At 38.2% G+C, this 23,893-nt stretch overlaps 1 protein-coding gene across 1 annotated transcript; it reads left to right on the top strand.

Annotated features, from left to right (window-relative positions):
• The first annotated feature begins 565 nt into the window (after positions 1-565).
• On the top strand, positions 566-23,868 carry tgfb3 (transforming growth factor, beta 3). The gene is made up of 7 exons (XM_065267483.1): positions 566-1,250; positions 8,880-9,043; positions 15,169-15,295; positions 15,398-15,505; positions 19,488-19,656; positions 20,890-21,043; positions 23,060-23,868. Exons 1-7 carry the CDS (start codon positions 902-904, stop codon positions 23,216-23,218), a joined length of 1,230 nt encoding a protein of 409 aa, XP_065123555.1. The 5' UTR covers positions 566-901; the 3' UTR covers positions 23,219-23,868.
• Positions 23,869-23,893: the final 25 nt, after the last annotated feature.

Raw genomic sequence — 23,893 nt, 5'->3', positions numbered from 1 at the left:
TTCTGTGGGCACAATACAGAGTGTACACATATCATTTCAGGAGGATTATTATGCAGAAATTGAACTACAAACGGGCTGTAATTCATTATGTAAACCTAAGAAGAATGACAAAAACACAAAATGTCCATGATCATCCAAATCTATGAGAAAAAAGAATGTTTAATTCCTCCAGCAGGAGGCGCACATTAGTTATGAACTCAACAGGTAGGAGTGTAGTGTGCGTGAGTGTGTGTGCGCGCCTGTGCGTGCAAGAGAGAGAGAGAGAGAGAGAGAAGAGAGAGAGAGAGAGAGAGAGAGAGAGAGAGAGAGAGAGAGAGAGAGAGAGAGAGAGCAATTTGGCGTTTATATAATTAGGATTACAATCTAATTTCAAAAATATTCTATTCGTTTCCATTTTTGTCTGTTACGTAACATGTAATTACATTCTCTGATTCGCATTAGGTATTATATAAAGTAATTGCATGAATGGGAAAGTCGCATTGAGAGGTTATGGTGAGATTGGCCCCTCCCACACTATACGTCACTGAGCGCTCTGACTATAAAACACAGAGCGAGCGAAATAAACCTGGCTGTGAGCTTTGTCGTTAGCGGGATCGCGAATGTGCAGACCTGACAGGAAAGTTTGTAAAAACACTTAAAAAGCGCTCGTTTCAGGGAAAATGCAGATTGGACAACGTGACGGTGAAAGTTTCGTTTGTTTCAAAGTTCAAATGATGCAGGTTTGAGGATGTTAAGGGATTATTGTGGGATGTTTATTTGGAGTAAGGTTTCAGTATGGACTCTCGTGGAGAAGAAAGGCTCAGCACTTGAAAGGACAACCTGGAGTTCGGTCTCATTATCCATTTAAACCCGTGTAACTGATCTGGAACTGTATTTAGTGTGAAGTGTTGGAGAAAACATCATGCATTTGGCCAGAGGACTGCTGTTTTTCCTCTTTTTTAACAATCTGACCATGAGCTTCTCCCTGTCAACCTGCACCACGGTGGACATCGACCACATCAAAAAGAAACGGGTGGAGGCTATCAGAGGTCAGATTCTCAGCAAACTAAGGCTGACGAGCCCACCCCAGACCATGGCCCATAGCAGACCCGCAGACCCTCAAGTGCTGGCCCTATATAACAGCACAAGGGAGCTGCTGGAGGAGTTCGGACGAGACAGACAGCAGAGCTGCGGACAGGACAACACTGAGACCGAGTATTACGCCAAAGAAATACACAAATTTAACATGATCCAGGGATCCCCTGAAAACAGTAAGTGACCGCAAGGATCATATAAGGAGATCTAAAATTTGGACACGTGCATATTGACAGACAGAGAAGAGGATACTGTAATACTTAATAACCAAATATTGCGATTCATGGCATTCAAACGACATATCACACATGGGTACTTTAGGATAATTACAGCGACGCGTTATAATGCTGTTGTATAAAGATTACAGTTTGTGAAATTCACACAATATCGGTAAACAGATACGAGTTCAATAGGATAAAAACAGCATAATTTGATATAATCTAATGATGATATAATATATATAATGCACAGAATTTCTGATCTCTAAAATAATGACCGCTTCTGGTAATCGGCTATCAACCACTATAATTGCGCCTAGCCGATATATCGGTCCACTAAATATGTACATATGAATAAAAAAGACTGCTTAAATGTGTTATAATGTGAAAAAGAAGTAAACTTACTTATAGTGCTCTATTTTCTAGTTATGCCAGTAACTTACTGTAGATTTATATGTATCACATTGACAAGTCTTTACAAGATAAAATTATAAAAACAGCCTCATGCAAAGCATTCTAGGAGCCAGAAATCCTCATTAACTTTTTTCATTTTTTTCAGATTTTGTTTCCCAAAATGCTTTGCATGAGGGTTTATTTTAATTTTATCTTGTAAAGACTTGTTAATGTTTAATGTTAATTTTTCTTTAAACAAACTGTTGCCAGTAAATAACAAACATTTATATCTACAGTAAGTTACTGGCAAACAACAGACAGTGATTCTGTAATTAACAGTGTAACCTTGTTAAGAAAGTTGGATTCAAGTTTAATAAATAATGCAAGTGTTAACTAAATATTTTTTTTAATACGGAGATAGTATGTTAAAAAATACTATTTTAGTTCATATTCATGGTGTCTCAAAATAGCACAAATAAGTCACTTAGGTCAAATTAAGAAGTGCTAAAGAAGAATTTTTTGTATATTAAGTGCATGAAAATAAAGCACTTTAAGTACACTATAGAAATGTACTACTTTTTCACCTAAATCATTTGCCACATTTTTAAGTAATGTAAGAAATGCAACACATTTACAAGTTTTTTTTTATAAGAGCTCTCTATCTATACGTTATTGTTGTTGGGTCGACTCAAGTTATGGCACTGCACTATTAACACAAGCCAGCCAAGAGGAAATATACTAAGGAACACATCTTTAATCACTTCTGTCGATAAATGGGATATCTTGGCATGTGAAAATGATTTCATATGATTAGTTTGGTCTATTGGTTCATCTGAGGGTTAGTGCAGAAGAATTTCCACTGATTTTCCATGCGTCTCTGGTTCCAGTTCAAGTTAAGACGGCCCCCAGATTATTTGAGGACACAGTGAGTTGTGCGAACGTCTTTCTAGTTTAGTCTTTTTCGTTAGATAGGCCGATTGGACGGTGAAAGTGTAGAGCTGTCCAACGCTAAGATGAGCGAGAAGAGACACTAGAGAGCTAATGGGATTCAGAACCAGACTGTCCATTAGAAAGAAAATCAGTCAGTAGTTTTCCAGGGAGATTTCACTGACTTCTGTGTGAAAAACATGCTATAGTAAAACCTCTATCACATGATCACTTTAAAATCAATACTTTATTTGATATTACTCATGAATTTAACACTGTAAACAGTTGTGGAGACTTGTGGATTCTTTTGTGAACTTATAAGGAACGCCAATATATATTTTAGGTGACTCTAACTCAAAGTTTCTCCTATATGGTGTCACCTCTTAAAAACAATCATTAGTGTTCTTACAAGAAAATGATGACGATATTATCCTCAAAGATGTACTCTTACGGAGGCCTTTGTTGGTTCTTCTATGGTTTTGCTTCAGGAACTGGGTCTGTGTTAAAGGGATAGTTCACCCAAAAATTTAAATTCTGTCATTTTCACATCCTCATGTTGCTCTAGACCTTTTTTCTGATGATCACAAAAGAAGAAATTTTGATAAATTGGCACACCATTGACTTCAGTAGTAGGAAAAACAAATATGATGGAATTCGATGGGTACCATCAACAGTGTGTTTACCATCATTTATCAATATATTTTTTTCATAATTTATCACAATTATTCCATAATATTTATTTTCCTACTATGAAAGTCAATAGTTACAATCAGTCTGTGTTCATAGATGTTTAGATCAACATGAAGATGAGAAAAAGAAAATTCATTTTTGGGTGAGCTATCCCTTTAAAGTGTTTAAACACATAATCTCCAGTGGGAGACACACGCTGTGTATTGGCAGCTGAATCTCTTTCCATTATGCAGTTCTCGGTCATCACCACAGCGATAATGTATGTTCATGTCAGCTGATGGCTTTTTCATACGTTTGCAACATGTGAAATCATTTACATATTTTTACTTTTCTGTGAACCGGTGGTCAAGAAGCGACTCTGCTCTGATGCCTCATGCTTTTCTCATTCATTTCTCATCAGTCCTGCCAATAAACTCTCCGATACTTCTGCAGCTTGGTGGCATAGGGGTTTAACACATTCTTATCTTCTCTTTGTATATCTGAACACATTTTTGCCATTCCAGACCTGTTTGTCTTTTAACCAGTAATAGATCGAGATTCTTTCCATCTGTGCACCTGCGTTTCACCCTCTCATACTCCATTCATTCATGAAAAAAACCACTATCTTAGACGTTTTTGTTAAATGTCTGGTGATTGTCTCCTGGTTAGCAGTATGTGTTGTTAATGGTGGCTGTATCAGTCAGACATTGATCGCTGCTGTGGATAGCACCACTTCTGATATGTGTATCTGTGAGAAGATGATGTCATTTCCAAGTAAAAACAGAGACTCACGTTTGCTGGCCGAAGCGCACGAACGCACACGTTTTCTTCTTTCTCTTCAGCTCTTGTTTCACGGTCACGTGAGATGTGGAGAGCTGCATTATCTCATCTTAATGTTGAGGTCTTCCAGAGTACCGCTGCTCTCACAGTAGTCACTCTGTCAAACAGTCACTTAACACGGGTCATGACCTGCCCCCAAAATATTTACCACATCACCTCATTTCATGTTGTACTTGCCACTTGGCACAGGACCTGGAAGAAAAGACACAGAAGCAAAAAATGATCGCTTAGATGTTGCTTCTTCATTGCTCAGGAGATTTAACAGTTTATATATCGGTCATATGCATACATATGCATGTAAAGTCTCAATAATAAGAAAACATAGCTTAATATCTTTGACTTTTCAATTTCAGATATCTCAACAGTTTTTGGGATTACTGAAATCACACAAACTCTGAATTCTGCTGGGTTATTGTTAACCCAATGCTGCAAATATTGGACAGAACAGATGTTGGGTTAATAAATAAACCAATGCTGGGATGTTTCAATTCAGTGCTGGGTTAACAACAACCCATGTGCTCTGCCCAATATTTAAACAACATTAGGTAAAAAATGTACCCAGCAGATTTTAGAATGTATCTGAAATTAACCCCTTTACAAAAATGTCTCAATTTACATATGTATCCCTTGTTTCCTGAGAAGGGAAGCTTGTTTGAGATACATGTCAGAGCACTTCCCACTGAACGTCAGGGCCATTAAGATTTAACATTTTAATTTGTTATTGTCTGTAATGTCTGTTTTTTATTTATCCCAAAGGTTCAGTTTGGTTCCTCAGTCAGATGCTTTTTTGACTACTTATGTCTTTAAACAGAGTTTCATCTGTGTTAAATGTGAATATAAATGTCTGAACATGGCCTCAGCCAACCTTCACACAAGTTTTGTTTTTTTACCTTTTTTTTATGTATTAAAGATTGTGCTTTCTGATATATTAGTGTATTACCAGAATTAGTAGTAAAGCACTAGAATAAAGCAGACCATTGTAACTCTCTTTGTCCTGCTTTAAGCTGTATGTCTCTTTCCTGTGACATCATCAGTGATCTGTCCAGAACGTCCTAGAACTTTCCCAGGAACTTCTGGATAGTGTCACCTGACCCGAGACGGCTCGGTGAGGAAGAACATCCAAGACACCGGATACACGGATCAAGATGTTGGACGCTTATAAAGTAGATTCTCTCTGTAGCGTCTGTGTTTAAAGTCATGTGTAAAGCTTCAGGTGTAGAATATATTACCTTTAATCACATTAGAGACTGAAAAATATATAAATGACTCTTAAGCCAACAGTGGATGGACAACTACATACCAATGTAATGGAGTCACAGCACAACAGAGATGTGTGAGATCAGACTGGTTAAAAACAACTAAACCTGCTCTTGCTCTTTAATAAAAACATGAGCTGATCTTTCTAGAAAGTTTAGGAAATTTGAATGATACCGTTTGACCTGTATCTGATAGCCTGAAACTAATTTTAGTATTTGACCTGAATACCAACAACACTTGCGCTTACGTTCATGGAACAAATGAGCAACGCGCTTGAGCCGGGGCAAAAATCAGCCATAATGTGAAATCCACCTAAAAACATGGCAGTGGGAGAAATGAGCTCATACGGAAGGAAAGCAGAGGCTTGATTAGAATTTCAAATCTCTCTCTCAGTAAACACAAGAATGACACATAGAGCCAACATCTTTGTTTAACAGTCATGCCTTTGCTGCCTTCTAACAAAGAATTAAGATAAAAACAAAGATGCCACAGGTCTGATAGTATGAACAGAGATATTGGACATAACAAGTTGTTGGGACGAAATGCAATGGCTACCCTAGCGATGGAAGTCCCGCCTTTTAGTAAAAACAGCCAATCATGAATGATTAAAGATTAGTGATTGTCGGTGGGAGGAGCTCAGCTCACCAGTAGCCAAAGTAACTTGGGAAAAAGTGTTGAGCTTAAAGGGGACATTTCACAAGACTTTTTTAAAATGTGAAATAAATCTTTGTTGTTCTCAGAGTACATATGTGAAGTTAAGCTCAAAATATCATAAAGATAATTGATTATAAGTTAACATGTTAAAATTAACACTTTGTAGGTGTGTGTCCTTAAAAATTCTCTCTGAAATAAATGGTTGGATAGTGCATATTAAGGGGCGGTATTATTATAATAAGAGATCCCCTTCTGACATCACAAGGGGAGACAAATTTCAATTACCAATTTTTTGCTTGCAGAGAATGATTTACCAAAACTAAGTTATTGGGTTGATCTTTTTCACATTTATTAGGTTGATAGAAGCACTGGGGACCCAAATTATTGCACTTAAACATGGAAAAGTTAGATTTTCATGATATGTCCCATTTAAGATACAGAATGCATGATAAAGTTGATGTCAGGGTAACTTGTTAGTTGTTGGTCAGAATGATGTTGTTTTCTTGAGACCTTAGTGACTGATTTAAGAGAAAACAGTCTTCCCTATTCAAGTATATAGTAGTTGGTCCCGGATGACTAAAATATCTATCTGAAGGTGTTGCAAACATAGCCACTGAGTGCAGAGACCTTCCTAAAGAGATATCTTTATCCAAATAGATACAAGTGACCGATGACCGGAGCTCTTCATGTGACTAAAGTGGAGTTCAATCTTAGCATGTCATGATGTAATACTCCTGACTAGCCTAAAAATACACAGCACACATTTATTATTAACCAAGTTTAGCACAGATTGTGAAGGTATGATGCCTTAATGTTGTGTTTTTGTAACACATATATTGTTTAGAGAAGTAAACTGATGGAATTTGGGTAAGTTTGCTTCGTTTTTTTAACTATTAGATCAGAATTTATAAGTGTGCAATATGTTTTACATCAGTTGCTACTGATTATGAACAGCATGACCTTGGTTAAAAATTGAATTCAGAATAGTGTTCCTTTCATTCATTTAATAGAGCAGTGTGCTGGCAACCCAAAGGTCATGGGTTTGATTCCCACTAAATATTTGGCTTGCACTGTAACGCCTCGGATAAAAGCGTCTGCCATATGCATAAACAAAGAGATAATAAGAGATTTTAGAGAATTGATACAGAATAATTGGAGATTTTTTTTGTTTGTTTCTCCACCCCACTTTTTGGCAAATGCGTTAACTGTAACTGTTGCACAAGATTGCGGTCACTTAACAAGCACGGTTAAATGGTGAACTTAGCTGTTAAGCTTCTTGGCCCTTGTTTTATCATTTTTGGCTGATTATCCGCTAAGTAAGGATCTTTTAAATGTATTCCTGTTACCCACGCTGAACAAAATCACCAGAAATTACAAAAAAACCTTTGTCCATTTTCTGTACTAAATTATTTTTAAAGGTATAAGAAGGTGGAGATGTGTGTTGCATAAGCATGTGGTTTGCAGGAGATATGCAGAGCGCGTCTGTACTGCAGGAGCTCAGCTGGCATCATCTCTCAATATTACATAAATATTCCACATCTGACTCGCCAACCAGCCGGTCAGGAATTCAGTGGATTGCTAATGGATTGTGGTCTGTCGTCAGTCTGCTCAGATTCTACAGAACCAAGCCAAGGAAAAACTTTACAGTTCTAAAGTTCATTTAAAAGAAAACTTAAACTGAATGCTAAAGCTCCAGAAAACAAAAGTCAAATGATCAGTGAGGTGAGGATGAGGATGAGGAGTTCAGATGCAAAACCCGTCTGACATGTTTCCTTGTAAATGAGCATTTTCTTCAGACTCTTAATGTTTAGGTTCAGTAATTTCACTTTAATGAAAAGGCAATGAAAAGATTATTAGTCAGTAATTGAAATGCAAATTTTAGTATCTTTCAATGCAAAACCCTCTAAGTGCATACAAGCTTTTTTGGCAAAATCATCCACTTCTAAAAAAATCCACTTCTTTGAACAAGACATAATAAACAGTTGAAAAATCACTAAAGACGTAACTAGAAACACTGCAAATGATTAACGTGTGAAACTGAAGAAATTGAAGCACACGTTAGGGGGCGCTGTGTTGCATATCACTGCCACAGTCAGGTTGTATTCAAGTACTTACAAAGGACCCAAGTTTGAATGTGATCCACCGTTGTTTCGGGTACTGTTGCTTGTCCAATCCATTTTCCCTGTACCGAGAAGGCATTGCAAAAAAATTGTTGTGACATTTAACGGATTCTGCCAACAAAATTTCTATATGGCCTAAGAATTTAACCGATTTGAAGCGGATTTGCTGAACGTATAATACGCGGCGAGAGCATTCGTCAGTATCATGATCGCACTTTGACGGAGGTGGCGTTTAGCGGCATTTGCATTTGAGCTTTCAGTATCCACTGCATTATTTATGATTGATGATATGATGCCACGTCATTCCAGTAGATAATAAAATATAAAAGAATACAAACAGTGCTATGTAACTTTGGGCAATACAAACATTTCACAAGCAGATAGTATCTGAATACTTTAAATCTTTGCCATGTCTTTAATTTGTCTAAATTTTTCAATTCAGACCTACAGCAATAACCTCCTTTGTGTCAGCTGTTTTGCTTGTGCTATCATCCTAAAATAAATGGCACTTATTGTGATATGTCTAATGTAATTACATTTAGATATTGTGAAGTGTATTGTGAGTCACTGTGTGTGATTTTGAGCTGTTGAGTGTTTTGTGTTGATTTTTTTTTGTGGATTTGTCTCCACAAATTAGCAACTAGGCTATCTTTAGTTTTAAACGTGTTGCTAGATCAAAGAAAACTTTATAAATCAAGCCTAAATTTACTGACCTGTCGAATTACAGATGACCTTCCCTACTGTCCCAAGGGGATTACATCAAAAGTTTTCCGCTTCAACGTCTCCAGCATGGAGAAGAATGCTACCAACCTGTTCCGGGCAGAATTCCGGGCGCTGCGGGAGCCCAACTCCAGCGCCAAGAAAAATGAACAGCGAGTTGAGCTCTATCAGGTGTGTAGACTCTGTTCTTTACTTTAGTTCAGCTTTGCTTTCAATATGATCATATTAATATGTGTTTTCATGTCAGCTTAAGACTGTTATGGGTGCAGAACACTGGAAAAATGTCAGTTCTTCATTCGAAATATGTGGTGAATATTCATTAGTCAAGGGTGTTGTTGGGAACCTTTGCTTGCTTTTGTTTGAATCACATTGTGAATTTATTCAGAAACACATCATCGGTCGATACTCTGCCGTAATGCTTGGATGTTGAATGTATAGGTCACAGATTCTGTCTATGAACACTGTATTTACGTAAATAAATGTGGTTTTCTTAAAATGAAATTAACATGAAAACTTGAAAAGCAGATTGACTTAAGGAGTCACATTATAATCCTCTGTAGTCGTATCATCGCTGTAAATGCTACTCAGCTGGTTTCGATTGCCGTTTGGAGGTCAGATATTTTGGGTCTAGTTGTTGTCTGACATAAATAGCTGAACAATTTTAGCTTCACTATTTATGAGACTATACCCAATGTGTGTGTGTCATAGTGAATGAAGTGGACAGTGGTATTTACATCTTTATTTAAAATTTTAGATTTATATATGTTTTATATTATATATAAATATTTAATATATACAAATTATTTATCTTAAAATTATACATGCATGTGTGTGTATTTATTTATACATAATTATAATACATAGTACACACGCACATACATGATGTAAACAAAAACTTTTATTCTGCAAACGATTAGTTGTGATTAATCATCAATCAGCCCTAATATAAAGCATGTCTTGTAGACGGTTTCATCAGTCACGTGTGCGTTGTCGCAGTTATGCCTCTGGTCACAACTTTACTTCCGGTTTCTGTTTGTTTAAAGGACAAGTTCGGTATTTTACACTTAAAGCCCTGTTTTCAGATTGTTTATGGTAAAATTCAATTCAATTAAAAAAAATTTTCAATTGAATTGAATTGAATTGAAAAAAAATGAAATAGAACGGTTTTGACTGAAATTTCGACATATGCGGCTGCCCCGAGAATTTTCTCGTGTTTGTTTTTCATCTCAGACCTCTACAATGGGTTTAACGGTGCACTGGAACAATCCTTCCTAAAATGCATTAAACTTTCGTTTACAAAGACGTGAAACTCACCGAGTGGTCAGGGGTGTTCATTGATATGCTCACACAAAAATCGCTGCAAAAGATGCTTTCCAACAGCTGTTTTAGCATTCGTTGTTAACTTGTGGACCTATTTTTCCAAACGCCTCACACCCGTACATTCTTCCGCTTAGAGCTTGAATAATAAACACTCCAGGCCAGGTGGTGGCACTAATCCGCCATTGCCAATTGCAAGAATAGAAACAAAGTTCCCGGCGCGGAGTAATACCGTACCTCACAGCACAACTAATACAGTCAATGGAGTTGGCAAAAACTACGATAAAACCTGTTGGAATGCGTCTTTTGCAGCGATTTTTGTGTGAGCATACCAGTGAACACCCCTGACCACTCGGTGAGTTTCACGTCTTTGTAAACGAAAGTTTAATGCATTTTAGGAAGGATTGTTCCAGTGCACCATTTAACCCATTGTAAAGGTGGGAGGTGAAACACAAACCCCCCAAAATTCTCGGGGCAGCCGCATATGTCGAAATTTCAGTCAAAACCGTTCTATTTCATCATAAACAATCTGAAAACAGGGCTTTAAGTGTAAAATACCGAACTTGTCCTTTAATGGTCTGACTAGTGGTTAACATGAACCTCGTAGAAATTAACAATTGTTTTGGTTTCCTAAAGACGAGGGGAGACCGCGATCATGGAACAGCACGATGTGGAGGGATGTTTGGCGGCCGATCTGTCGTTAAGATTGGATACATTATATAGTACACATTTTACATAGCAATGTTAGCTCAGTGTCGTTTTTATATACGCTTTAACTATGAAATATGAACTAAGGTACTAGGGCTGTCACTTTTTATTCGAAATTCGAATATGCATTCGAACATGACGTGAAATATCCGTATTCGAACTATAAATAAACCACCCGGTTTTGTAAATTCCATGTGTAGCGCATTTTTTATAGTAACGCCTCGTAATAGGAAGGTGGCTGAGATTGAGACCGACGACTGCAACTGTGTGCAAGAGAGGGAATCAAATTGGACCAACATGAACCTCATGTGCATGTTAAAATAGAATTATAGTTTGTATATAAAATTACATATTGTTTATAGTGTTCAATATTATAACAGAATAAAAAGCTTGTGTTAATAAGTTCGCATTATGAAATTAGCATGTATGAAGAGATAATTTCATAATTTTTACAACGCGATGTAAACTTTATATTAAACAACAACAGCATTTGTCTTGTAAACGGATTTGAAAGGATCATGTGCTGACTGTCTCGTGTCACATAGACGACAGGGTCAAGTGAGATCTGCGAAACTCAGCGGTAAATTTAATTTCATCTCAAGTATCAAAGGGTTTGTGCTCTCTATCATTGAAAACGGGCGAGCAAACAGCATGCGCAGGGTTAAAGGGATAGTTCACCCAAAAATGAAAATTCTGTCATTATTTACTCACTCTTATGTTGTTAAAAACCCGCATAAATTTCTTTGTTCTGATGAACACAGCGTAAGATATTTTGAAGAATGTTTGTAACCAAACCGTTAGTGGACCCCATTCACTTCCGTAGTAGGAAAAACGAATGCTATGAAAGTAAATGGGGTCCACGAATGGTTTGGATACAAAATATCTTCCTTTGTGTTAATCAGAACAAAGAAATTTATACAGGTTTGTAACAACATGAGGGTGAGTAAATGATGACTGAATTTTCATTTTTGGGTGAACTATCCCTTTAATGTACTTGTCAATGACGGCTCACAAACGCGCGGGATAGGCTTTGTATGTATGCTTGTTGTCAATGAGATTACGTCTTACTATCACACTCAAGCGCGGGATATGTGTGCTTGTCAATGACGGGCATTAAATCCGCGGAATTCCGCTGAGTTTTCTGCCGAAATCTGCGGGCGTGAATTCCGTTTGGGACGCCTATATGCCGTAGTCCTGTTCTGAATCATTTTTTTATATATATAAGTTTGTTATTCATAATTTGATAACCTGCTGTTTCAAACATTAAGTAAAAAAGTAATTCAGACAGTCCTGTTTATGACGGTCACTGTTAATAAGTTTGTGATTGAATCTCCATTACGGTGTTTTTTTGATGCGCGCGGGAGGCACATAGATATTCAAATATATTCGGATACATTGCATGATTTTCGAAATCCGTTTGATTATGATTTTTCTCAAAAGTGACAGCCCTATAAGGTACTTGGACATTTCTATAGACAAGCAATGTTTCCTAAAGTTTCACCCTGTCAGACTAAAGTCTCATAATCTGAGATGAGGAGCATCAAAGTTTGATTTCACATTGATTTTGACATTTTACTTTGTGAATATTAAAGATATCAAGATTATATTTTTTACATAGTATACTTTACATTTTGTAGGATATAGGGTTGCAGCTTATTTTAATAATCAATTAATCAGGCGATTATTTTGTTCGAATAATCGACTAATCGGATAAAAACAACTATTACTCAATTTGTTTTTTATACTTGCAGCTAAATAAGGCACTAAATAATTGTATTCGTGTAGAAGTGTATCAAAAGTGCCACATACTACTACAGAGTTTTACTAATATAATTTTTTTTATCCTTAACCCTGGAGAACCCACAGGGTCAAATTTGTTCAATAGAATGAATGGGTTTTTGGATTTTCCTGGGTTCTCCAGGGTTAAATAAAACTGTTTGTGCAGTTTTTAAAAAGTTAAACATTTTTAAATGTCAAAACATAACCAAACAAAACTTATTGAGTCTTCAGGGATGTGCTGGCAAGGACATTTAGCCACAGATTAATAAACTCATTTTAATCTTCAACCCTGATGAACATTAACATTATTCATTATTAACTAAATAAATAAGCCACTGTGATATGAACGTGAATGAATGTTATTATCAAATAGGGCTGTGCAAAAAATCGCCTGCGATTATCATGCGTGTTTCATCAGTAAAGCTGGTTCTGTGATTAGAAGTAAATCGTCATCAGCTGCTTTCAGGTGGAGCGGCTTTTATTACACAGACCCGTATTTCACGGAGAAGCTAGGCAAAATCGCATAGATTATCGGAGTCGATTTTCCTCGATTATGAACCCGATTTTGCCTAGCTTCTCAGTGAACTACGGCTCTGTATAGTAAATGCCGCTCAATCTGAAAGCAGCTGATGGCGATTAAATACTAATCACCGAACCGGCTTTACTTATTTAACATGCATGAGAATCGCGGGCGATTTTTTTTTTGCACAGCCCTATTATCAAATTTTATCGATTAGTTGTTGCAGGATGAATTTATGCAAAATGAAAAGACTTACATAAACAAACACATAAGACTTTATTTATATAAGACAGTAATTTTGTATTTGTGATTTAAAACGTTTCATTGAGAAACTTCCTAAAATCCCTATGGAGAAATCCAATAGGAACATGTTTCCGGAAGGTTGCTGTCTGAAGAAGTGGATGGTGTGGTGATGATGTGATACTACAGTGACATCAGCTTATCATACAACACTTCATCTCTCAGATCTAATGTTGACCGTGTTAGATTCATATACTGTACGCTTGTGTGTTCAGATCTGATCTGTATTCCAGGTGCTAATGGATTATACAGAAGAACATTTCCACCATTCATGTGAACAAAAGAAGCATTCTCAGAAACTCACTTTCACAGGCTGATGACTTTAACCGCAATATAAAACTAAGACTCTCGCTTCTGGGAGTTGTTATATAATATATGGAGGCCATTATTTTAACTGCTTGTGTGTCTGTAAGTGTTGTATTTGTCTCCTCACCGATCTCCCGTGAGAAACATTCACCGCTTTCCAGCATTTCTCTCCGGATCTCTCTTCTTCTTCTTCTCTGAGAGACAGAGAGAGTTAGGGTCACAGAGGGCGATCAGACGGGTGGGTGTTTGGAGTCCAGACGCTGACCCGGGTTTATTTGTCAGGGGGTCTGCTCTCTCTGCCGTGGACCCCCGCCCCCAGTCTCACCGGATGTTAGATTAGATCCTTCCAACATTCAGAAACCCAGAGTAAATCTGTTCCCAGAGTTCACACACTGATCCCAGTTTATCTGACAGACTGAAGTGTTTGGATGATGTGAAGGTTCTTTTCTTTTAGTGAACAAAACGCTTTTAGTGCCCAAATCTGGTGCCATGAAAATATAAAAGTCATTTTGAATCTCCTCAACGCAGACACAACTCGTGCTATATAAAGTAAATGATATTATAATAGATGGTGCCTCATTTATAAAACTCAGTCATTGGATTATTTTCTATAGAAACAGTTGGCTGTTGAATGTGATGTATGTGTGGTGATCGAAAATGATTTGTCAGTGAAATATTTTGGCTATACAGCATTATAGTGGATCATAGACCCAAGCTGAATCACTTTTTCCATACCAGCAGAATACAGAAGACTTTGGCTCCAGGCTGCTCTGGTGTCTGGATTTACCGCTGTCTCTCTGTCTGTCTGTCTGTCTCTCTCTCTCTCTCTGACTTTCTCTGAATGTGTGTTAGAGGTGTATAACGATTAATCGTGACTAATCATTTGCAGAAAGGTTTTTGTTTATTATAGGTGATACTATCGTGTATCAACAATCGGCAGACATAGGGCCGATAGCGATAACTTTCATGACGATAGTTGGTGATAGTTATTATAGTATTATTATTTTGTTCGATTAATCGACTAATCGGATAAAAACCCAACCACTACTCAATTAGATTTTTTTTTACTTCTAGCTAAATCAGGCACTAAATGGGTGTATTCGTGTAGAAGTGTACTTTCAAAAGTGCCACACACTACTACAGAGTTTTACTTGTATAATCTTTTTGATCTTTTAATCCTTAAATAGAAATGTTTGTGCCGCTTTTAAAAAGTAAAACATCTTTAAATGTCAAAACATAAACAAACAAAACGTATTGAGTCTTCAGGGATGTGCTAGCGATGATTAATCAATATGCAGACCTATCTTTTTTGTATTGTGTGATCTTTATATTAATGCTGTGTGTTTGATTTGTTTATGATTGACAGATTATTCATGGTAATGACAACATTAAGCAGCGTTACATTGCAGGCAGGAACGTTCTGACTAAAGGCACATCTGAGTGGGTTTCCTTTGACGTTACTGAGACCGTACGTGAATGGCTCATGTACAGAGGTATGTTGTTATTATTATTATTATCTAGTCTTTATTTTTCATGGAGAAGCTTTATGTTGGTCATATTGGAGAAAACTGATGTCAGTGTTTTGTGTTGTTTAGTGAAAAACCCCGGTCTGGAGATCAGCGTTCATTGCCCGTGTCACACATTTAACCCCAATGGTGACATCCTTGGAAATGTCAATGAGGTGCTAGAGGTCAGATTCAATGGTGAGTGAAGAAAAACTGCTTTTATTTCTACATTTGTGATACGGATTATGTAAAAATGTATGAAAATGATTTGCAGGACGGTTATTTAAGTATTGCTTTTTATGTTATTAACACAATAAATAATCATTAGCTAGACTGTGCATAAAGAATATTTTAAAGTCACATTATATTTTGAATGTCTTCTTTAGGTAAAAATCAGTATTTAATGTGATCACATCTTAAACTCTCTTTTGAGGAAACTAAAGTCCTGAAGTCATTACATTTAAATCAGAAATGACTTAATACTTGACTATTGCTTATAATTGGATTCAGTTTTTCCATATACAGATTTTCTGTATGTTCTGGTTGTATAAAGAAGATGAGAAATAATGACTGTATATATGCTCATTATACCATTGTAAAAACAACAAATCTAATAATGACATGGTGACCTAAGACTTGAGACTAATTACTGTAAATGTTTGCCAAGGTATTTTTGTATTGGGCTGCTGAAGACCACATTTTGCATTAATGCGTTTACGTTTTAAAATGAATGACTTTTGTGTTTTAATGTTGTTTATGTTTTGTTTCAATTAAATTAGCTTATTACAAAAGACAGACGGTAATTTTAATCGTCATATATACTGTAGGGCGTGGAATGACCAGTGGGTCAGACTAGGGCTGTGCAAAAAATCGACTGCGATTATCATGCGCGTGTCATCAGTAAAGCCGGTTCCGTGATTAGAAGTAAATCGCCATCAGCTGCTTTCAGATGGAGTAGCATTTATTACAGAGACCCGTAGTTCACCGAGAAGCTAGGCAAAATCGGGTTCATAATCGAGGAAAATCGATTCCGATTTTCTATGCGATTTTGCCTAGCTTCTCGGTGAACTACGGGTCTCTGTAATAAATGCCGCTCCATCTGAAAGCAGCTGATGGCGATTTACTTCTAATCACGGAACCGGCTTTACTGATGACACGCGCATGATAATCGCAGTCGATTTTTTGCACAGCCCTAGGTCAGACATAATTTTCTACCACATCATAAGATTTGTTTGCTTCTTTAAAACGAATTTCGTTTCATATAATTTGTTTCTTAATTTTAATTGGTGTTTTGTTGATAAGTTTTGTGAATATAAATAAATAAGAACATAAAAAGGAAAACATTAATGCATAACAAATACAAACCACTGCAATATGCTTACAGCCTTGAAAAAATGCCAAAACATGGTGTATTATCGTTAATGTTGTTGTTGTTTTATTGTGCAATGTGCAAAATCATATTGAGAAAATCCAGTCTTAAGTGCCCAGAAATTCAATTTGCATGGGCATTCAAACATACATGATGCATGTTACAGACTTGAATATAAATTGTTGTAAAAATGAGTAAAAACAGTAGAGAAAACAGTTTTACAGTAAAAATTAGATAAAATGATGTCCCTTATTAAATGTAGAAATGAAAGTAAAGAACTAACAGTAAAATGAGTGAGGTTGTGCCTATCTCTCACAACTGAGGTCGTGCTGTAAACCTCTTCTACATGCGTGTGTAGCGGGTGATGTTGAATGTCTCTGTACTGGAGCTCCATCATGAGAATCCGCAGTGTTGTATGGAGTCTCACTTATGTCTGAGAGCCTCAGGGGTGTCTGAGGTTTTGGGAATGCTGCGGGCACTCAGACGCTTGGCCCTCAATGAAAAGGGGGTGTCCGTATCTACAGGCAACGTCTCTCCTGGGAGCCGAGCTGTTTTTGCTATCACAGACAGATGAAGTAAGCAGATGGAGCGAGGATGTGGAGATGTAATCCAGAGGTGCTCTCTTGTGTAAGCTGCTAGCCGATCTTTTTACTGTAATCATCTGAATGTTCCACTGATGGAAGAGACCACCTGACGCACAAGGACCAATCACAGTTCAGATAGAAAAATCCATTGAAAAGCTTTGATTATTTTACTGACAAGCCTGGAGGAGTATACATACGTATGTTCATCAGTGACTAATTTTTTCCTTTTGGATCTGACTGAATCAGGGCGTCGCCCCTTCACTGGCACTACTCCGCCCCCTCAGATCAGCATTAATGTTGACTAGGATTTTAAGGATAAAATGTGCTATTTAAAAATCACATTTGCCTAGTGTATTTTCTTTCTAGAGCGATTAATAAGCTATAATAGCAATATTTTAGTTAAGAACGGTCTGTGGGCAAGGTCAAATTTTGATTGGTTGCTTGATTGCTCTCCCACCCTAATAATATTATGTCAAATTTCTTGCAAGATGGAAAGCAAACATGAATGCTACGAACATTCCAGAATTTCAAGGTTGTATATTGCATTAACTCATTTTACCATAGACATTTGAAAATGGATTAAAAAGAAAGAAACTTCAGCGACTACCATTACCTCTGGGTCTGATCTCCAAAAAAGCAGTGTGGTGCTAACGTGTATATAATAATAAATCCATACGTATTTCTAAAGGAGGGACTTCGTAGAACAAGGAAGACATCAGCCCGTCTTTAGGACAGTGAAGTAAATTGTGTGAAAAACACTGTGTTTCTTTTTTTTACACGTGAAACATAAACACACAAGCATATTGCGCACTGTAAACACAATCAAAGCTTCAAAAACACAGAAAGAACGGGACCTTTAAAAGAAAAGCAAAAAAAACATTAAAGCACTTTATTATTGTTTAATTCAGATGCTCAATTACAGTTATTTACTTGCAGTACTTCTTTTAAATGGTTGAATGTTGATTTATCTGAGAGAAGTTGAATGCTCAAAATTTAGCTCAAATTTAGGCATGAAAACATTCAGTTTGACGATGATCACTTCTGTTCAAAATGATGAGAACAGTAGCTACATTTACATGCAATCAAATAATCTGTTTGTAATGGTATTGATGGCTCAATCATATTGAAAAGCCTTCAAGTAAACACCTTAATCAATACAATTTTCGATTGTATTGAAAGGGGTGGTGTAGTCTGATCTGTGATCCTCTGCTTTCTTTTTATAGTTTAGATTTGGGCTACTGTTTAAACTGTTTCCACGAGTAGGTTTTTTTCTGCGGATTAAAGATGAATTGATTTCATTGACTAGTTATTGATATTTGGGATGCTTTTGGGCTAGTTGTGAATTTCCATTCAGATGGTTTTGATACGCGAATCTGATTCAATAGTATGTACATTTAAATTAACATTTTAATCAGTAAACTGTATTGTCGTAACATTCAATCGGAATAAATTCAGTCAGATTGACAAAATTTTGTGCATGCAAACAGCCACTAAGAGTCTACATTAAAGCACTTCATGATGCCGGATGATCTTTGAGACAAATAGACATGATCATATAAAGCATTGTATATGAATAATTTACAGGATTTTTGAAGTAATTTATACAGAAATTTGTTCCACTTGTGTCATAAATATGGTTGTTTTTAGCGATGCGAGAAAGTTACGAAAAATTTCACTGCATTCAAATGATGAGCAATTTTAAGAGGATCTACCAATAGGAGTAAAGCAGTGGAGTTCACGTCATCCTTCTCTGGTCAGTTACTGGAGTGGACGATACTCATTTGTTTATGACAAACTGGTCACTGGTGTCCTGAACAAGGTGTTATCGCTCATCATTTGCATACAGTAAAACGCCCATTCGGTCGCCGGCGGTCTTTTTCGATCGTATCGCCAGAAGTGGCCAAGCTTCCATTGAAATGAATGAGATTGCGTCGCTCTGCTGTTGCTGGTCACTGGCGGTCTGAATGGAGTGTTAGTGTCTGACTGAAGCTGATTTGTGTGCTAAAAAGAGCCTAAGTTCCTAAAATCATGATCGACTATTGAAAACACTGAACTGAAAGATGTTTCTCTGCTGTTAAACTGATGAGAATGAACATATGTACAGCATACAGAGTTGACTGTCGTTCTGTTTGAATAGAAAACTCTGACAGATGTTGGAATGTAAGACAGCAGCTCGTGTGTTTGTTCAGCGTTCAGTACGGCTCACGGGCTTCTGATCTGTCCTCAGGGATCGATATAGACTACGAAGAACGCCGGGAATTTGATCCCCTTAAAAAAAGCAAAAAGGAACAACTGCTTCCTCATCTGATTCTGATGATGTTGCCTCCACACCGTCTGGACGTGATGCCTTCATCTAGACGACGAAAACGTGCCCTGGACACCAACTACTGCTTCTCGTAAGATTCTTCCTGCACCTCATGTAACAACTGCCCTAAAATGCATTATAACTAAAGCTGCCTTTAAAGCTCACATAACCCACATGGTTTCTGCTCATATCATATTAGTCCAATAGAGTAGTATAACATCCCTCATATCTCCCAAGAGTCTTTAGTTTTATCACATTTATAAATAATAACAGATCAGCTCTAGCGATTGTTTCTGGAAAAGCACGGAATCCCAGAGGTGTCCAGCGGGAGGAGCTAGTCAAACATTTTCTCACTATCTCTGGATAACTTATGATTCACTACATGTTTGTGTCGTTAACATTATATACACTTTCACGCTAATTGCCAACAAAACACAGAAACTCATGACCCAGTTGAGACTGCCCCATTTCAATGTAATCCAGCATTAAACAAACACACACGCACAACTCTGCTGTTGCTCGTTCTCACGCTAAAGGACATGTGGGCGTGCTTTTCTGGGGAAAATGCCCATAAAAGGAATATGGGGTCACTGATACGTAACGGTTACCCTTGAAAAAAACTTTCAGAAACTTGTAGGAAAGAGTAGGCATGAGTTTGACCCAGAAATACTCCGTCACAAGCTCAACTGCTTTTTTGACACATTTAAGGATTACAACTCTTTAACTTTGTTAATAAGTCAGAATGCATGAAATAGCTTTAACCCCCCCCCCCCAAAGCTTCAGTCGCAAAGCTAATTATATGTTTAACAATAAGTACTGCTAGAAGTGGCTAACTAACCTGAGATAAAAGCTGAAATAATCACTTGGACGTGAAGCATGCTTTGTGAACGTGTTTACATGTTGTACATTTTGTCTTCGGGCCGTTGCACAAAAATCCAACTCCACATTCCAATAAGGAGCAGCACATTGCATTCATCTGAAGAGATTTGCCCTAGTTGAATGAATCTTTTAATTGGCACCTGACGGCTCTGGTGTTGGGGAGGGCTTCACATCGCATTGCAAGTTTAGATTTGTCCCACTTATCAAATGTGAGATGCCTGCTTACTGTAGCTCGTGGCCCTCTGTTAGCACTCAACACCTGGGCAAGATCCAGAAGAGATAAATGACACACCCTACACAGGAATTTCTCCAAAGACTATCTGATGCCTTTATAAGACCATACAGGGACAACGTGGAAGACTAGAGAATTTCCTTCTAACATGAATCAAAAGTGGGGTTATGAAAGGAAAGATGGAAAAACTGACAGATTTTCTTTTCCTTTCAGAAACTATGAGGAAAACTGCTGCGTTCGGTCGCTATACATCGACTTCCGGCAGGACTTGGGTTGGAGGTGGATTCATGAGCCGAAAGGTTATTATGCCAACTTCTGCTCGGGGCCGTGTCCGTACCTCCGCAGTGCTGACACCACATACAGCACGGTGAGCTTGACCGTTTTTCATATCTCAGCATCTCTACACATTCAGTGTAAATGTTTTGTGTCCCTGTGTGAGGAAATAATAATGAAGTTGTCATTAGCTGGGTTTTCTTAGCAGTGCAGCTTGTAAATGCCAAATTGCATGTTGTGTACAGAAAAAGAAATGCAGAAGTTTTGATGCAGGTACTGCGACAATGCCAACCCTGTATGTGGGAACGACAAGGACAGTCTATATATGCGGTGGCGCCGAGCCCCGTATGTGGGAACGACAACGTCAGTCGATGCATGCGACACGCCGAGCCCCGTATGTGGGAACGACAACATTAGTCGATGCATGCGACGGCACCAAGCATCCTTATGTGGGAACGACAAGGTCAGTCGATGTGCAGGTACTGCGACAATGTCGACCCTGTATGTGGGAATGACGATGTCAGTCAATGCATGCGACGGTGCCGAGCCCCGTATGTGTGAACAACAACATCAGTCGATGCGCAGGTCATGCAACGATGCCGAGCCCCGTATGTGGGAACAATGTCATTTGATGCATGCGACGGCGGCAAGCCCCATATGTGGGAACAACAACGTCAGTCGATGTATGCGTCGGCGCCGAGCCCCGTATGTGGGAACGACAACTTCAGTCGATGCATGCAACGATGCCGAGCCCCGTATGTGGGAACAATGTCATTCAATGCATGCAACGGCGGCAAGCCCCATATGTGGGAACAACAACATCAGTCGATGTATGCGTCAGTGCCGAGCCCTGTATGTGGGAATTACAATGTCAGTCGATGTGCAGGTACTGCGACAATGTTGACCCTGTAAGTGGGAACGACAAGGACAGTCTATATATGCGTCGGCATCGAGCCCCATATGTGGGAATGACAACGTCAGTCAATGCATGTGACTCCGCCGAGCCCCGTAAGTGGGAACTTTGGGGCTTTTTACACCTGGTCACTTCATGTGTTTTTTTCTGATCGAATAGCTATCTGATCGTAAAAGGACGCAGTGTAAATGACCTCCGATACCTTTTCGAGATGCATTTAAATCTGATCGCTCAAACCACTTCACGAGGTGGTCTGGGACGCATTTCAGATGAAACTGGACAAGTGTAAATACATCCGGTTTATGAAACCACATATGTCAGCACTTTACTCCTCCCAAACGTAAGGACGTCACCCAGAATTTAGCCGGCAAAGAGGAAAACAAACAAAGACGACACGCTTATTGCTCTATGGAGCGACGACAGTGGGTAAAAAAACTTTCTAGAACCAATAAAAAAGCCCAATGACAAACTCCAATGATATTAAACAAAGAAATGCAACTTTGAGAGAGAGTTGTATGAATGCTTTTCCCCGTCATGGACCTGTACATTAAATCATGCCTCCATCACTCTCCTGCTGCTGTTTTGCGCACTCCAGCTCATGACGAGCAAGGAGACGCACGTCCCCTGCCCAACACACAATACAACATACAGTAACTGCCGCCTTTGGTTGCATAAACATAGTCTTACGTTTCTTAAGGCGGAGTAATGAATAGTGTATTTGCATTTTGCGCGGGAATAGAAGATTTCACATGACGCATTTATGTGGCCAAATGTAAATGTAACAGTTTTAACAAATCCGATAGCTATCCGATCAGAGAAAACACATGAAGTGACCCGGTGTAAAAAGCCCCAATGTCATTTGATGCATGCGACGGTGCCGAGCCCCGTATGTGTCAGCTGAAACAGCTAGATGATACAGTGTATGTCACGTGGTTTAATGTTCACTATGTCAGAATTTATTCAAATGTATGCGTTTCCATTTTCCATTATTCGCTTTTACTCTTTTTAGCACAAGTCAAAACCCACCTGAAATAAACACAAAAACTTTTGCGAATAAAGGGATTTTTATTCGAAATCTAGTGTTTCCATCACTCGTTTCTGATGTGATACTCATGATGTGCATAAAATCATGGTAGTGGTGGTAACCCGCCTACTAGTAGATGAAGTAATGACCTGCTGCCTCTTCTCTCTGGACAGGTGCTGACTCTGTACAACACGCTGAACCCCGAGGCGTCGGCTTCTCCCTGCTGTGTCCCTCAGGACCTGGAGCCCTTGACCATCCTCTATTACGTGGGCCGAACACCTAAAGTAGAGCAGCTCTCTAACATGATCGTCAAATCCTGCAAGTGTAGCTGAGATCTCCTGAGACCCCGGCATCGACCCGACCCCGGCGTGGGTTTAACACTCAAGGGCGCAGGGCAAACAAACTGAAAATACCTCCGTTCTCACCCTGAAGTGATACATTAGACTTCTCTCTAAGCACTACCTGTCCACAGTAAAGATGACTTTAGTTTGAGGTCTGAAGTGACTTTGATTTTTCAGCATTTTAATCAGACTCTGGGCATTTCTAACATTGACTAACAGCACAAATCTTCAGAAGACATCAGCTGAGCTCAGAGAAGATTCTGCCCACAGTAAACTGACTAAAGGCTGATGAGAAGCCATACCATGTGTTTTTGTATAAAAATGTTTCCGTGTAATTCATTTGTTGTGCACGTTGTTCAGCCGGAGCGAACGCTTCGGTGTTTGTATCACAATAATCGAGACACTGTTTGTCTAACACAACGTTACAGATCATTTTAATACAGACATGCTGGAAAGAAATCGATGACTCGGTTATGTTTACCTCTGTTTCACAGCAGAAGTTTTAGGAATTTTTAGTTCTTCAAAAGAAGCCGACATTTGTTGAAAATGATGTATGATGATAGATCACAAACTGCTAATGTTTTTACTGCTATTACTCTTGAAAACACTTTTTTATTAAAACATAGTCTTTGACAAAATAACGGTTTGTTGTAAATTTCTGAGCTG

This window comes from Paramisgurnus dabryanus, chromosome 17 (genome assembly GCF_030506205.2).
Source record: "Paramisgurnus dabryanus chromosome 17, PD_genome_1.1, whole genome shotgun sequence".
NCBI lineage: Eukaryota > Metazoa > Chordata > Actinopteri > Cypriniformes > Cobitidae > Paramisgurnus > Paramisgurnus dabryanus.
This window is presented reverse-complemented; position numbering and strand designations above follow the sequence as displayed.

Excerpts from the sequence above, each read along its gene's own strand:
- tgfb3 (XM_065267483.1), top strand. The coding sequence starts at position 902 with ATGCATTTGGCCAGAGGACTGCTGTTTTTCCTCTTTTTTAACAATCTG. Across the intron at positions 9,044-15,168 it reads AGCGAGTTGAGCTCTATCAG|ATTATTCATGGTAATGACAA; the intron begins GTGTGTAGACTC and ends TATGATTGACAG. Across the intron at positions 15,506-19,487 it reads GCTAGAGGTCAGATTCAATG|GGATCGATATAGACTACGAA; the intron begins GTGAGTGAAGAA and ends ATCTGTCCTCAG.